At 39.8% G+C, this 14,394-nt stretch overlaps 1 protein-coding gene across 28 annotated transcripts in view; it reads right to left on the reverse strand.

The window, feature by feature from the left end:
* Positions 1-14,394, reverse strand: part of ELF2 (E74 like ETS transcription factor 2) — a 121,516-nt gene that overhangs the window by 67,894 nt on the left and 39,228 nt on the right. For 24 of the 28 annotated variants that reach the window (XM_078002277.1, XM_078002281.1, XM_028848778.2 and 21 more), the window contains 2 exons: positions 5,999-6,083; positions 4,186-4,423 (listed from right to left, as the gene is read on the reverse strand). The exons of the other annotated variants lie outside the window; for them this stretch is intronic. Coding sequence is in view for 11 of the 24 variants with exons in the window: in XM_078002266.1 (XP_077858392.1) it covers positions 4,186-4,257 (72 nt within the window). In the remaining 13 variants the exon portion in view is untranslated. The remainder of the gene's footprint in view (positions 1-4,185; positions 4,424-5,998; positions 6,084-14,394) is intronic. 28 annotated transcript variants of the gene reach the window in all.

Genomic DNA, 14,394 nt, shown 5'->3' on the forward strand with positions numbered 1-14,394 from the left:
TCCAAAGACAAGTACAATGAAATGACTGAAAGCGGTGGTATTGTAACCCTTTTCTCAATGTACTTTAGGAATATATAGAAAGATAATAAAATTCAGGAGTACGTTAAAAGTACATAAATTTGTTCCACATTTTCTCTTTTGCGGTAGAGTAAGATCACCTTCAAAAATCTTATCAAAACTGAAAAATACCATTTGGCAGGCTTTAGGGAGGACTCATCTCCCCTACCTCTCCATGTTTTAACCCCAGAAACCACTCCAAATAAATACATCACTAGAATAAATAATGATGCACTTGCTACGCAAACCCAGTTTTAAGACAAGTCTCCTAAGCTAGATGCTCATAATGCCAAAAAAAAGAGAGATAGAAAACATACACCCATACTAACAAACATCCATACAATGAGAAACTATTCAGCATCCATTAAACAATTAAGGCAGTTAGAGCTATATACTAGCTTGGAAAAATATTCATGATACAAACAAGTAGGGGTGGAAGGAGGAGGAAAATCAGCCATAGAATAGTACTGTTGTCTCATTCCACTTATATATTTATTTTACATATACATTTAAAAGTCTGGAAAAAAATACACCTCAAATTATTAACCTGGTGAGAGGTGAGCAGACAAAAGATGGACTTTCATTTTCTCAGTATGTCTGAGTTTATTGTTTTTTACAATGATCCTGATAACTAAGAAACATCAAAATACTTTTTTCATTTAAAAATAAAAATTGGTACAAAAACCAAACCAAAACAAAACAAAAAAACATAAAGCCAATAACGGGTAATTTGACAACTTTAAAAAGGAATCCATTCGCAAAATATAAAACTTGTTGGAGAATCTGCCTCACCAGATGAAAATCTTTTTATTTTTCTAATGAACTTTCACAAATGTAAACATCTCTTTAACTACCATCACAGTCAAGAAATAGAACATTTCCATCACCCCAGAAAGTTCCCTCATACCTACTTTACCCGTCAATCCCCACCACCACATGTGCATGCACACACACACATACACACAGACCTAGGCAACCACTGATCTATCCCTATAGATTTCTATCCCTATAGATCGGCCTTTTCTCAAATTTTATATTGAAATCAACAGTTCTCTTTTGTGTCCAACTTCTTTACTGCTGATATTTATACACATTGCTGCATGTATCAATAGTTCATTTCCCTTTATTGCTGAAAATTCTATTGTAGATATATCAATTGCTTATCCATTTGCCTGTCTTCATATGGCTATAATGCTCCTATGAACATCCCTGGTCTTGGCTTCCCTTCCTTTCCATTCCATTCGATATTTACCTAAGAGTCAAATTACCAGATCATATGGCAATTGTACATTTAATTTTTTAAGTACTCAAATAATTTTCCAAAGTGGTTATATTACTTTACTTTTTTTGGCGGGGGGGATGAAGTCTTGCTCTGTCGCCCAGGCTGGAGTACAGTGGCGCAATCTCGGCTCACTGCAAGCTGCGTCTTCCCTGTTCACGCCATTCTCCTGCCTCAGCCTCCCGAGTTGCTGGGACTACAGGTGCCCACCACCACGCCCCGCTAATTTTTTTATTTGTAGTAGAGGCAGGGTTTCTCTGCGTTAGCCAGGATGGTCTCAATCTCCTGACCTCGTGATCCCTCGTGATACCTCGTGATCACCTCGGCTTCCCAAAGTGCTGGGATTACAGGCGTGAGCCACCGTGCCCAGCCTACATTCTTATAAGCAATGTATGAGAGGTCTAGCTGCTCCTTATCCTTTCCAACATGTGGTATTACTCTCATCAATTTTCCTCATGCTGTGTGTTTAGTAGGATCATCTTGGGTTTTAATTTACATTTCCCTGATGGTTAATAACATTGAGCATTTTTATATGTATTTAATGTTCCATTGATCTACACGTCTGTTGGCACACCAATACCACAATGCCTCAATTAGTGCCGCTTTATAGAAAGTCTTTAAATCAGATGTGTAAGCCCTTCAACTTTGTTCTTAACCACAGTACGTCTTCCAATCCATAAACTTGGTACATCTGTCTATTCAGGTCTTTAATATGTCTCAACAGTATTTATAGTTCACTGTACAGAGGTCTTTTATATATTTCATTAAACTTTTCCCTATTTTTTTTTTTTAAGACGGGGTTTACTATCTTGCCTGAGCTGCACCTGAACTCCTGGGCTCAAGTAAGCCTCCCACCTCAGCCTTTAGAGTAGCTGGGACTATATGCACATGCCAGGGAGCCCAGCTGCTTTTTGATGCTCCATTAAATAGTACTGCTTCAGTTTCCAATTGTATATTGGCCATACTACCTGACATGCTCATTAAGGATATAGTCTTCTTCTGACTTACTTTATAAAATGTGATCACCCTATAAGACTACTACATAAATCACTAGTCAATAATAACTTGGTAAAGTCATTTCATTCATGAGATTCTTTCTTCCACAATAATAAGTTCTCCTGGCTGTGAACACTGAAGTTCCATGTAAAGAAGAAAAATATAAGAAGTATTCCAGAAACAAACTGTTTGTCCTCATTTCCCCCATATTAATTATACCTTTTAATCAACACAAGGTAAAGATATTCTGCCTATTGTTTTTGGTGGCTCCCCTCACAGGGTTAAAACAGAGCAAAACTATATGGCAGGAGAAAGCATTCGAGGAAAAAGCAATGTTTGGTCTGGGTCATCTAAGAGGGGATGGCAGTTCCCCAATCCGTAATGTCTTCGGTGAGTCATTCCTGGAGGTGATCATACAGAAAGTGAATCTCGAGGGAAGAAATAAGACATTGACTATGGGAAGAAAGTATGTTCTGTAGCTGTGGCTTCTCTTAATGGACTTTGCACCAGTTTTGGATTTGAATACAAAAGACACAAGAGTTTTTGAGTCCACTGAGAAAAGAAAAGGAAGACCTTCACTATCCTATTCCCAGTGAATTTGCCCACAGCTGATCTGGATCTTAGAAAAATGAGCAGACACCAAGGAGGCAAAAAAAAAAAAAAAAAAAGAATCCAGACTACAAAACACAGAGACTGATGTCCTAACTTGTTTCTCAAGCATGCCATTATACCGTTATACTGTTAGCAAGCACGAGTAACGCAGCATCTTTCACAGAAAATACAGAAAACAGATTTTTTTTTTTTTAATATAGAAAACTCTCTATTTCCCCACCTCAGCTCTGAACAAATATTATCGGTTATTATGACAGCACTATTGAATTATAATTTAGACTCCTTCCAATATTCACTCTTTTTTTTTTTTTGAGACGGAGTCTCGCTCTGTCGCCCAGGCTGGAATGTAGTGGCGCGATCTCGGCTCACTGCAAGCTCCGCCCCCCGGGTTCACTCCATTCTCCTACCTCAGCCTCCGGAGTAGCTGGGACTACAGGCGCCCGCCACCACGCCGGCTAAGTTTTTATATTTTTAGTAGAGACAGGATTTCGCAGTGTTAGCCAGGATGGTCTCAAATGCCTGACCTGGTGATCCGCCCGCCTCGGCCTCCCAAAGTGCTGGGATTACAGGCGTGAGCCACCGCCTCCGGCCCCAATATTTACTCTTTACTGAATGCTGAGAATTGAAGCCAGGACCTGGAAGCCCCTATATTTCTAGTACTGTTATTTTTTATTCTCATCTAATTCTTCAGTGTTATCAATAACAAAATAACCAAATATGCTAATGATTCAAAATTCTACATGCATAAAATTTCAAAACCTGAATTCATTTTCTGACTATCTAAATTCATAAGTGTTGATATGAGATTAAAATACAATGGATCTCCACACTGATTAAGATATAAAATAATCAAGAAACAAAGATAATAAGTAAAGTAAAGCACATACAAAATTCTAACTTAGAATGAATCTAATTTAGGTATATACCTACATCATAATCCAAGACAATGCGTTTTATCAGGGATTTAAATTTAAGTCTCAACTAATATTATAGTGTTCTTTCCATTTGTTTCCTCCCTCCAAGTTCATTCTAATATATGTATGTTCCAACAATTCACATGAGCCCTGCAGTACCTTCCTTGACCTTCTATTACCTAAATTATAAGGGTACACGACATGTACATGTATAATTTCATGCTTTGTACATTTCTACTCTCAAATATGTTTCCTATTAATTTCAAAATTAGTTCATGCACAAATTTCTATGAAGAAAATAGAAATGTAATTCATTGAATGCCTAACCTCTTGATTTTCTACTCCATTGCTGGAAAGCTCCAAAATAGTACCTCCACTGTCAACCACTGCTGATGTCATTGTTATTCCCTGAGGAAGCTTCAAATGCTATTAATCAATGAAATTAAAGGTTCATTGATGGTTGCCAGTGTTATAGGTTTGCATTATCATGTTTTAAAAGTCAATAGAGATGGAGTGCAGTAGATATCCAGAAATCCAGTCTTCTAAAGATGATTAACCGGAGACCCTAAAAAGAGGAAGAATTTGAAAAGTTATCTTAAAAATTACAGGAAGGACATAAAGTGTAACTTATTTTGCAATCTAATTTTAACCCTGAACTAAGAAAAAGAAGATAGGCTTCTATATCCCTGTGTCAAAAGAGGGCAGTAATGAACATTCTACCTCTTAAGAGTTAGTAATCAAGTTCATGAACATACTGAATAAGTTCTTAACAAGCAATTGTACATAGGTAGTATTATGATATTCATATTCTAGGAAATAAAATGTTATAATTGTGCCAGGCACGGTGGCTCACACCTGTAATTCCAGCACTTTGGGAGGCCAAGGCAGGCGGATCATGAGGTCAAGAGATCGAGACCATCCAGGCCAACATGGTGAAACCCCGTCTCTACTAAAAATACAAAAATTAGCTGGGCGTGGTGGAGTGTGCCTGTAGTCCCAGCTACTCAGGAGACTGAGGCAGGAGAATCGCTTGAACCCAGGAGGCAGAGGTTGCAGTGAGCCAAGATCGCATCACTGCACGCCAGCCTGGCGACAGAGCGAGATTCCATTTCAAAAAAAAAAAAAAAGTTGTAACTTTCTCCCTTTATAAAGATGTTGTTTTATTCCTGAAATATGTTAGTTTCTAGAAATGTTAAAGATCTCTTATTCATTTAATATATAAAATGTGCCAGACTGAGAAAACGTTGAATCCGATTTCCTATTTAACAAATTAAAAGATTATTGATTCTTAAATATTTCATTCTTCTTCTTTGCCTCATCTGGTTTGTTTGTTTGAACAATCAGAACTGTCTTTTGCTTATGGCAGCAATCTCATTTTGTATTCACACTTTGAATACACTATGAATCCAGGAACTGTATGTAAGACAGATTAATTTGAATTGCTTATATTTTCAAATAAAGTAGTTTAAAATTAAAGTAGTTACCACTTGGAATGCCTTTGATATTATTTTATCATACTTTCCTCAATTGTTTTGATATTAGTTCTATCATACTTTTCCTCAATTGTTTTGATATTAGTTCAAGATGCAATATAGCAAATGGTTTCAAGTAATTTCTTAACCTCTTACATTTTTTCCCCTTCCTACATCATCTGGATTTATGCATTAAATTATTCCTAAAAAGTTACTTTTTATTTGATTTCATTTATGCGAAAATTTTCATACAGAGGAAGTATGAAGATTTATTACTAACAGAATTTTTTCATGTCAAAAAGAATGCAGAAAAATCGAGCATATCTGAAGAGAAAGTATATAGTTCCCATAAATCATTCCATTAATATTATGCCCTTGTATTATGTTTGCCTGCTGGCATCATACAGATATGGAAATAAAACAATAAAGAATTTCCAGAAACTTCTAGAAAAATGAAATACCTGAAAAAAAGCAGAAATTTCATCCTACTGATCAGTACTATTAGCCTCCTTTTTGATCTTATAAACATAAAATGGAAGAGAAAGTCTTTGTATCTTAAGAAGAAAAATTAATAAAATTCCACAGTCCCATCATGCTATCACCATATAAGGTAATATAAATAACTATTCCCAATATATATAATAATAGCAGAAATAAATGTTACTTACAGTTTGTATGTTAAGTAGTCTAAGCATCCTTCACTGTTTTCACAACTTCGGAAGAGCTAAAATCTGAACCAGTAGTTCTTTGGAACTACCAGCGGGAGGGGAAAAAAGACAATATTAATATAATTATATTAAAAAAGCACTAAGCTAGATGTGTCTGAGATAGTAAATACTTAATAAAACAAATCACTTCCAAAGCCATATGTCACACATTCATATAAGGAATATAATAAATTATTTCTAGGTTTTTGAGAAATCAGAGCTTTTCTCAAACTTTAAATTTTAACTCACCACTACATAACAACTATTGAGTGAGGACAGAACCAACGTATGAAGCCTATGCTCCGTATTATGGGCTGTATTTCAAACAGGTTCTTGGGTTTTTTTTCCTCCATTGGGCAAGTTCTAATAACAGGTTCTTACTAAGTGGCTACAGGTATAACCTCTGCTCCCCAGGAGTATAAAATCAAGTTTCAAAAATAAGACTAGCCCAAAAAACTACTATAAAACAATGTTTAAGGAAAAAAAATTTTTAGAGTTGGGGTCTCACTCTTGTCACCAAGGCTGGATCACAGAGGTGAGATCACAGCTCACTGCAGCCTCAAATTCCTGGGCTCAAGCTATCCTTCTGCCTCAGCCTCCTGAGGAGCTGGGACTACAGGCATATGCCACCATGCTCAGGTCAGTATTTCTTATTTTTAACTTTTATTTTTAAAGATAAGATATTGCTATGTTACCCAGTCTGATCTTGAACTCCTGGCCTCAGGTGATTCTCCCACCTCAGCCTCCTGAGTCACTATTAGACATGTTCCTGCTATCTCACCCCACCGACTTAGCATCAGCACCCATCCAAACATCCCAAGCCCTACTTCTAACTCCCAAGCCTCCTCAAATAGTCCTCCTTCTTTCAAAGGCTTAAAGACTTAAGCACTTGACTTAAGCAATTGACTTAAGCACTTGATCGTAGGCCTTGCTCCATCAATTATTCCTTTTTCCTTAACCTTCTCTTACTACCATTGGGCTCCTTTCCCTCAAAATATAAGCATTTGCAAGATCCTCTCATCTTAAAAGTAGAAAAGTTGACTGGGCAAGGTGGCTCAGGCCTGTAATTCCAACACTTTGGGAGAGGGAAGCGGGAGGATCACTTGAGCCCAGGAGCTCCACACCAGCCTGGCCAACATAGGGAAACCCCTGTCTCTACAAAAAATAAAAAACTTAGCCGGGCCTGGTGGTGCAAACCTGTAGTCCCAGCTACTTGGGAGGCTGAGGTGGGAGGATCACTTGAGCCCAGGAGGTTGAGGTTACAGTGAGCCGTGATCCTGCCACTGCACTCAAGCCTGGGTGACAGAGCAAGATCCTGTCTCAAAAACAAAAACAAAGGAAAAGTCCTCTTCCATAATCCTGCATACCCTTCCAGCTACTGCTCCAGTTCCTTCCTTTCTCAGGTAAGTTTCTAGATAAGAAATCTTTTATACTCTGTCTCCACTTTCTAATTTCTCAAGTACTCTTCCTTCTATCAAAGTTTGGCATCCATCCCCACTCAACTGAAATTTTACTAAATTCCGCTTGTAGAATCCAATGGATACATTTCTCTCTTCATAGGACTTGATGCCTCTGAAGCATCTGACACTGTTAATCACTCCCTTCTTGAAACTCTACCTTGAATTTATCTTTTCCCTCTCTGGCTACTCCCTTTCAATTCCCCCTTGCAGGCTCAACCCTCATTTTCAAGGAGCCTGGGACAAGAGTACAAATGGAAGCCTACATACCATGTGTCTAAATATTTTTTAAAGTTCTCAATCAAGCTGTTAAATTATTATTCCCTCCTCCTATCTTGACTAATAACAACCTGAAAGGCCAAGTTCTATTTTTGAGTTCTCAGGCTCCCTTAATGTTACGTAGGGACACAGGAAGGAAAGTCCATACCCCTTCCCCTTGTCTGCAGCCAACTCCTTTTCTCTTTCCTCCTTTAGCTCCACTTTATACTACGAAGGACTTCATATGCACACATATATAAAGCCTACAGCTCTGGTCACATGACTGCAAACAGCTGCTCCTTGGCCATCCCTTAAACACAGGGGATCCCATATGTGTTGTACAGTCAAGAGAGGAGAGAATCAGAGAAGAGAGTTGTGAAGGGACACATGGGCAGGAAATTCTAGGATCAAATATTCAAAGATTGATCTAGAAAGAGACCAGGTAGACTAGTCACCTTGGCCCCCACAAAGTCTTCACTCTATGGGCAGGGGTGTAGCTTCTGGAGGAAGACGATATGAGGACCTTTAAAGCATAGGTCTTTTGTTCCCAGTTGGCAAAGTCTTAGGACAGTGCTGCTCTCTGGTCAACCCTTACAGGTGGGTGTTTCCAAGATCCCATCCCTAGTCCTTTTCTCTTCAGATTGTTTACACTCTTTCTAAGGTATGAAAACTCCTACAGCTTCACTCAAATCTCTCTTCCAGATTTGCCTACTAGATGTTTTATTGCCTCTACTTCACTGAAATTAGATAAGGTATACATAAATACTAAGCATTGATACCAGGATAACCCAAGCACTCCACTCATTAATTCAATCACACAACAAATACTAAATGAGCACTATTATACGATAGCACAATTTTAGGTGCCTGGGTCCAGTAGTGAATAAAGGCAAAGTCCCTGTTTTTATGGATCTTATATTACAGAGGAGAGAGAAAAAAATAAAATAGTATACCATACGTGTAGATGATGCTGAAGGCTAAGGAGTTAAATTAACCAGAGACAGGGATTATATATGGCAGGGAGAGCTGCCAATTCAGATTGAGTGGTCAGATAAGGACTCACTAAAAAAGTGACATATGAGCAAAAACCCAAAAGTAGAAGTGAGTTGTGGCAATGCCTGGGGGAAGAGCCTTCTAGTCAAAAGAAATTCAACACCCTCAAGAGGATGTATGCCTGACTAGTTAAAGGATCAGCAAGGGGACCCAATACAGCTGAAGTGAAGTGAGCAAAAGGAAGAAAGAATAGTTGAAGAGGACAGAAAGGGAAGGGAAGGGAGCCAAGTAGGTGCCCTGTGAGGACTCTGACTTCAGAGAGAAGGAAGGTTTTACACAAAAAGATGATGTGATTATTATAAGGATCATTCAGATGCTGGGTTGAGAACAGACAAGGGGACAAGAGCAGAAACAGGTGTCAGTTAGCAGGCTACAATAACATATGTTGTGCAAAAGTAATTGCAGTTTTGCCATTACTTTTAATGTAATGGAAACTACTTTTGCACCAACCTATAATTGAGATGAGAAGTGATACTGGCTGGGACCAGAGTGGTAGTTCTGGAGGTAGTGAAAAGTGATCATAGCCAAGCATGATGGCACACCCCTTTGTCCCAGCTACTCAGGATGCTGGGCGGGTTGAAGCTACAGTGATCCAAGATCTCACCGCTGCACTCCAGGTTGGGCGACAGAGTGAGACCCTGTCTCAAAAAAAAAAAAAAAGTAGTCAATCTTTAGATATATTTTGCAGATAAAAGGATGACATTTACAAGCAAAATTGATGTGGATTGATTAGTATGAGAGAAAGAAAGAAGCCAAGAATGAATCCAGGCTGGAGGATTCTCAGAAGATGATGGAGTAGGATATACCAGGAATCTGTATCCCTATCTAGACAACAATTGCACTGGCAGACTCTACCTAATGTAATTATTTTGGAACTCTGGAAGATACCAAAGGCTTGCAACCTCCAAGGGAAGGCTTGGACAATAAATTGTGGTTAATTTCGGTCATACTAGCTCTCAGCACAGAATCAGCTACCCATCCCCCAACTCGAGGGTAGACAGCTGTGCATGTGTTCCTGGAACAGTGTGCATGCAACTTGTGAGGGCCATGGTAAGCAAAAAGGACTATTTTCCAAATATCAGGGATCTGTGCTCTGATCACTGATTATTGCTTCTGATCACAGAGGAGCACACAAAGAAATGAGTAGATGTTATTGTTAAGCCTCTCCCCCTCTGGCTGAAGTCACTTCTAGGGGACTTAAAAGGCCAGCAAACCCCATTTTACTCTTTTTTTCCCTTTTTTTTTTTTTTTTTTTTTTTGAGACGGAGTCTTGCTCTGTCACCCAGGCTGGAGTGCAGTGGTCGGATCTCAGCTCACTGCAAGCTCCACCTCCCGGGTTTTACGCCATTCTCCTGCCTCAGCCTCCCGAGTAGCTGGGACTACAGGCGCCCGCCACCTCGCCCGGCTATTTTTTTTTGTATTTTTTTTTAGTAGAGACGGGGTTTCACCGTGTTAGCCGGGATCGTCTCTCGATCTCCTGACCTCGTGATCCGCCCGTCTCGGCCTCCCAGAGTGCTGGGATTACAGGCTTGAGCCACCGCGCCCGGCCTCTTTTTTTTCCCTTTTGAGAGCCACACATTAAAGACTAGGACATTTGGCTGGGCGCGGTGGCTCACATCTGTAATCCCTGCACCTTGGGAGGCCAAGGTGGACAGATCACTTGAGGTCAGGAGTTCAAGGCCAGCCTGGCCAACATAGTGAAACCCCGTCTCTACTAAAAATACAAAAATTAGCCGGGCGTGGTGGTGGGCACCTGTAATCCCTGTTACTCGGGAGGCTGAGGCAGGAGCTTGAGCCCAGGAGGCGGAGGTTGCAGTGAGCCAAGATTGAGCCACTGCACTCCAGCCTGGGCAACAGAGCAAGACTCTGTCTCAAAATAAAAAATAAAATAAAATAAAGACTAGCACATTCAAAAACTATATATATGGAAAAATGTGTAAAGTGACTACACAAGCCCAGGCTCAGAAAAGACCTGAGAAGACCTTAAATACACCTTAGGCTGATCCTTGCCACAGAGTCAGCCTACAAAAATTTAAATTTTAATTAAAAAAAAAAAAATCCCGCCCTCCTGAAGATGGCAGATGGGAGGTAGTGTTGGCATGCCTCTCCCACTTGGAAAGAAAAAATAGTGGGTAGAGACTCGAACTGTGAACTTTTTTCAAAGAAGCAATACAGGAACTTAACGGAAAAATGGAAAGAAACCACAGATCCTTTGAAAGAAGGGGCGGGCTGCAGTCTACACCATGAGCCAGGTAAAAAACTGTAAGTCCCCAGAGTATGAGAGGGAGAGAAATTACCTCCAGAGTATACACCCCCACTATGAAAACTGGAAATCCAGTCCACAGGAGAAGGCCTTAACCCCACCCAGTGCTCAAACTGATATAGGGAGCGGTGGAGAATATACAAGTAGGACCAGGAGCAGGAAGAGCCTTTTGCGTATTCCCAGTCTCCAATGCAAACCAAGGGAAGCTATTCCTAATTCTGTCACAGAGGAGTTCAAAGTTCTGCCAACTAACTCAGGCAGTGGTTGCAGGTTGAAAGAAGCTCCCAATTTGAAATTCAAAATATAATCTCCAGTGGGGATGAACTGCCTTGGCCTGAACTGGGTGGACGAATGGGAAGTGTGCTGTAACCACAGGCACAGGAGCTGGGTGCTCTGGCATTGCCAGTGGATGAAAAGGGGCATGGCCTGAAAGCTGAGGTTCCTGTATGGAAACAGCTTGGAATTTAGTTAGCTGCTGCTAGTGAACACTGTGAGTGAGAGACCTGCCTTGCCAAGTGTGTAGGAGCTGAATGATACTTACTCCCACCTGCTACTCCCCACTTCCTGCATGAACTCTTCTGTGAAGTAGAGGTAGCGGAGCTCTTTCCTGGAACATTACCCCAGTGGCCAGGGTATGGCTCCAAAAGCCCAACATGGGTCTGTGCTTACACCACACATGCAGAGCCAAAGAGCAGGCCTGCCTGACCAAGCCCCCACCTGGCTTTGCCCCTCCACCTGCCCTGGAAGGTTAACGCAAAAGACAGAAACTTTTGGGAGCCCTGTGGCCTCACCCATCATCTGATAAACCAAAATACCTCCCATGGGTAACATAGCACAAGCACAAATCCCACCACTTCAACCACAGCTGGCACTCTTTTGCAAGCACCACCTCCTGGCTGAAGGCCAATAGACACAGTTTATTACAGCATCTACAGGTAAAATAACATTGCACCCAGGAAGGAGAAAACTTATGAATGACCTCAGCTATCAGCACTGTCTGCAGTACCCTGGCTAACCAGGATGTCCGGAGTCTGTCCACATGACCAGTTTATTAATACTACAACCAGCATTTAAGAAAGCCAACATACTATAGCTATTTATAACCAAGAAATCTCACAATGTATGTCATTCCCGTTACCCCTATGAGAGCTGGTGCTGGCACACATTGCTGGGAGACCTGAGGACAGATAACATCACTGGATCCCTTGCAGACATTCCCCAGAATCAGCCTGGAATGTGGCAGCCCCACTGGGCAGCTAGACCCAGAGGAGCAGCAGTACTCACAGTAGTCTGGCTCTCAGGGACTTCTACTCCTAGGGGAAGGGGGACAGCACCACATCAAGGAAGCAACCTGTTCTTCATTCTATGAAGTCAGTATCACCCTGATACCAAAACCAGGAAAGGATATAACAAAAAGAAAAGAAAACTACAGACCAATATACCTGATGAACACAGATGTAAAAATCCTAAACAAAATACTAGCTAACCAAATCAAATGGCACATCAAAGAGATAACACACCATCATCAAGTGGGTTTAATCCCCAGAATGCAGGGATGGTTTAACATATGCAAGTCAATCAATGTGATATATCACATAAACAATTAAAAACAAAAACCACATGATTGTTTCAATAGATGCAGAAAAAATATTCAATAAAATCAAGCATCCCTTTATGATAAAAACACCCAACGAACAAGGCACAGAAGGGAATTATCTCAAAATAATAAAAGTCATATATGACAAAGCCATAGCCAACATCATACTGAATGGGAAAAAGTTGCAAGCATTCCCCCCCGAGAACTAGAATAAGACAATGATGCTCACTTTAATCACTTCTTTTCAACATAGTACTTTAAGTCCTGGCCAGAGCAACCAGGCATGAGAAAGAAATAAAGGGCATCCAAATTGGAAAAGAGGAAGTCAAACTATCGCTGTTTGCTGATGATATGATCATATACCTAAAAAACGCTCAAGATTCCTCCAAAGACTACTAGATTTGATAAGTGAATTTAGTAAAATCTTAGGTTACAGAGTCAGTGAACACAAATCAGTAGCACTGCTAGACAACAACAATGACCAAGCTGAGAATCAAATTACGAACTCAATCCATTTTATAACAGCTGCAAAAACTACATAAAATACCTAGGAATGTACTTAACCAAGGAGGTGAAAGATCTCTACAAGAAGAACTACAAACACTAATGAAAGAAATCACAGATAACACAAACAAATGGAAACACATCCCATGCTCCTATCATGAAAATGACCATACTGTCTAAAGCAATCTACAGATTCAATACAAATCCAATCACAACAGCAACATTATTTTTCACAGATTTAGAGAAAGAAACTCATAAAACTCATATGAAACCAAAAAAGAGGCTGAATAGCCAAAGCAATCCTAAGCAAAAAGAACAAATCTGAAAGCATCACATTATTGGACTTCAAATTATACCAGGCTATAGTTAACAAAACAGCATGGTACTGGTATAAAAGCAGGCACATGGACCAATGGAACAGATTAAAGAATCCGGAAATAAAACCAAATATCCACAACCAACTATCTTCAACAAAGCAAGAAAAACATAAATTGGAGAAAGGACACCCTATTTAATAAATGCTGCTGAGAAAACTGGCTAGCCACAAGTAGAAAAATGAAACTGGATCCCTATCTCTCACACCTCATACAAACATCAACTCAAGATGGATCAAAGATTTAAATCTAAGACCTAAAACCATAAAAATCCTAGAAGATAACCTAGAAAAACTCTTCTGGACACTGGCCTAGGCAAAGAATTCATGACTAAGACCCCAAAAGCAAATGCAACTAAAAAAAATAAATAAATGGGACCTAATTAAACTTAAAAGGCTTCTGTACAGCAAAAAAATAATAATCAGCATAATCATCAGAGTAAACAGACAACCCACAGAATGGGAGAAAATATTTGCAAACTGTGCATCCAACAAAGGACCAATGTCCAGAATCCACAGGGAACTCAAACAAATCAGCAAGAAAAAAAAAATAATCCCATGAAAAAGTGGGAAAATGACATGAACAAATATTTCTCAAAAGAAGATATACAAGTGGCCAACACACAAATGAAAAAGTGCTCAACATCACTAGTCATTCAGGGAAATGCAAATTAAACCCAAAATGACACACCATCTTACTCCTGGCAAGAATGGCCATTATTAAAAAGTCAAAAGCCAATAGATATTGGCATGGACTTGGTGAAAAGGGAACACTGATACACTGCTAGTGGAAATGTAAATTAGTACAACCTCTATGAAAAACAGTATGGAGATTGTTTTTTGTTGAGACAG

The sequence above is a fragment of the Macaca mulatta genome, chromosome 5 (genome assembly GCF_049350105.2).
Source record: "Macaca mulatta isolate MMU2019108-1 chromosome 5, T2T-MMU8v2.0, whole genome shotgun sequence".
NCBI classification, from domain to species: domain Eukaryota; kingdom Metazoa; phylum Chordata; class Mammalia; order Primates; family Cercopithecidae; genus Macaca; species Macaca mulatta.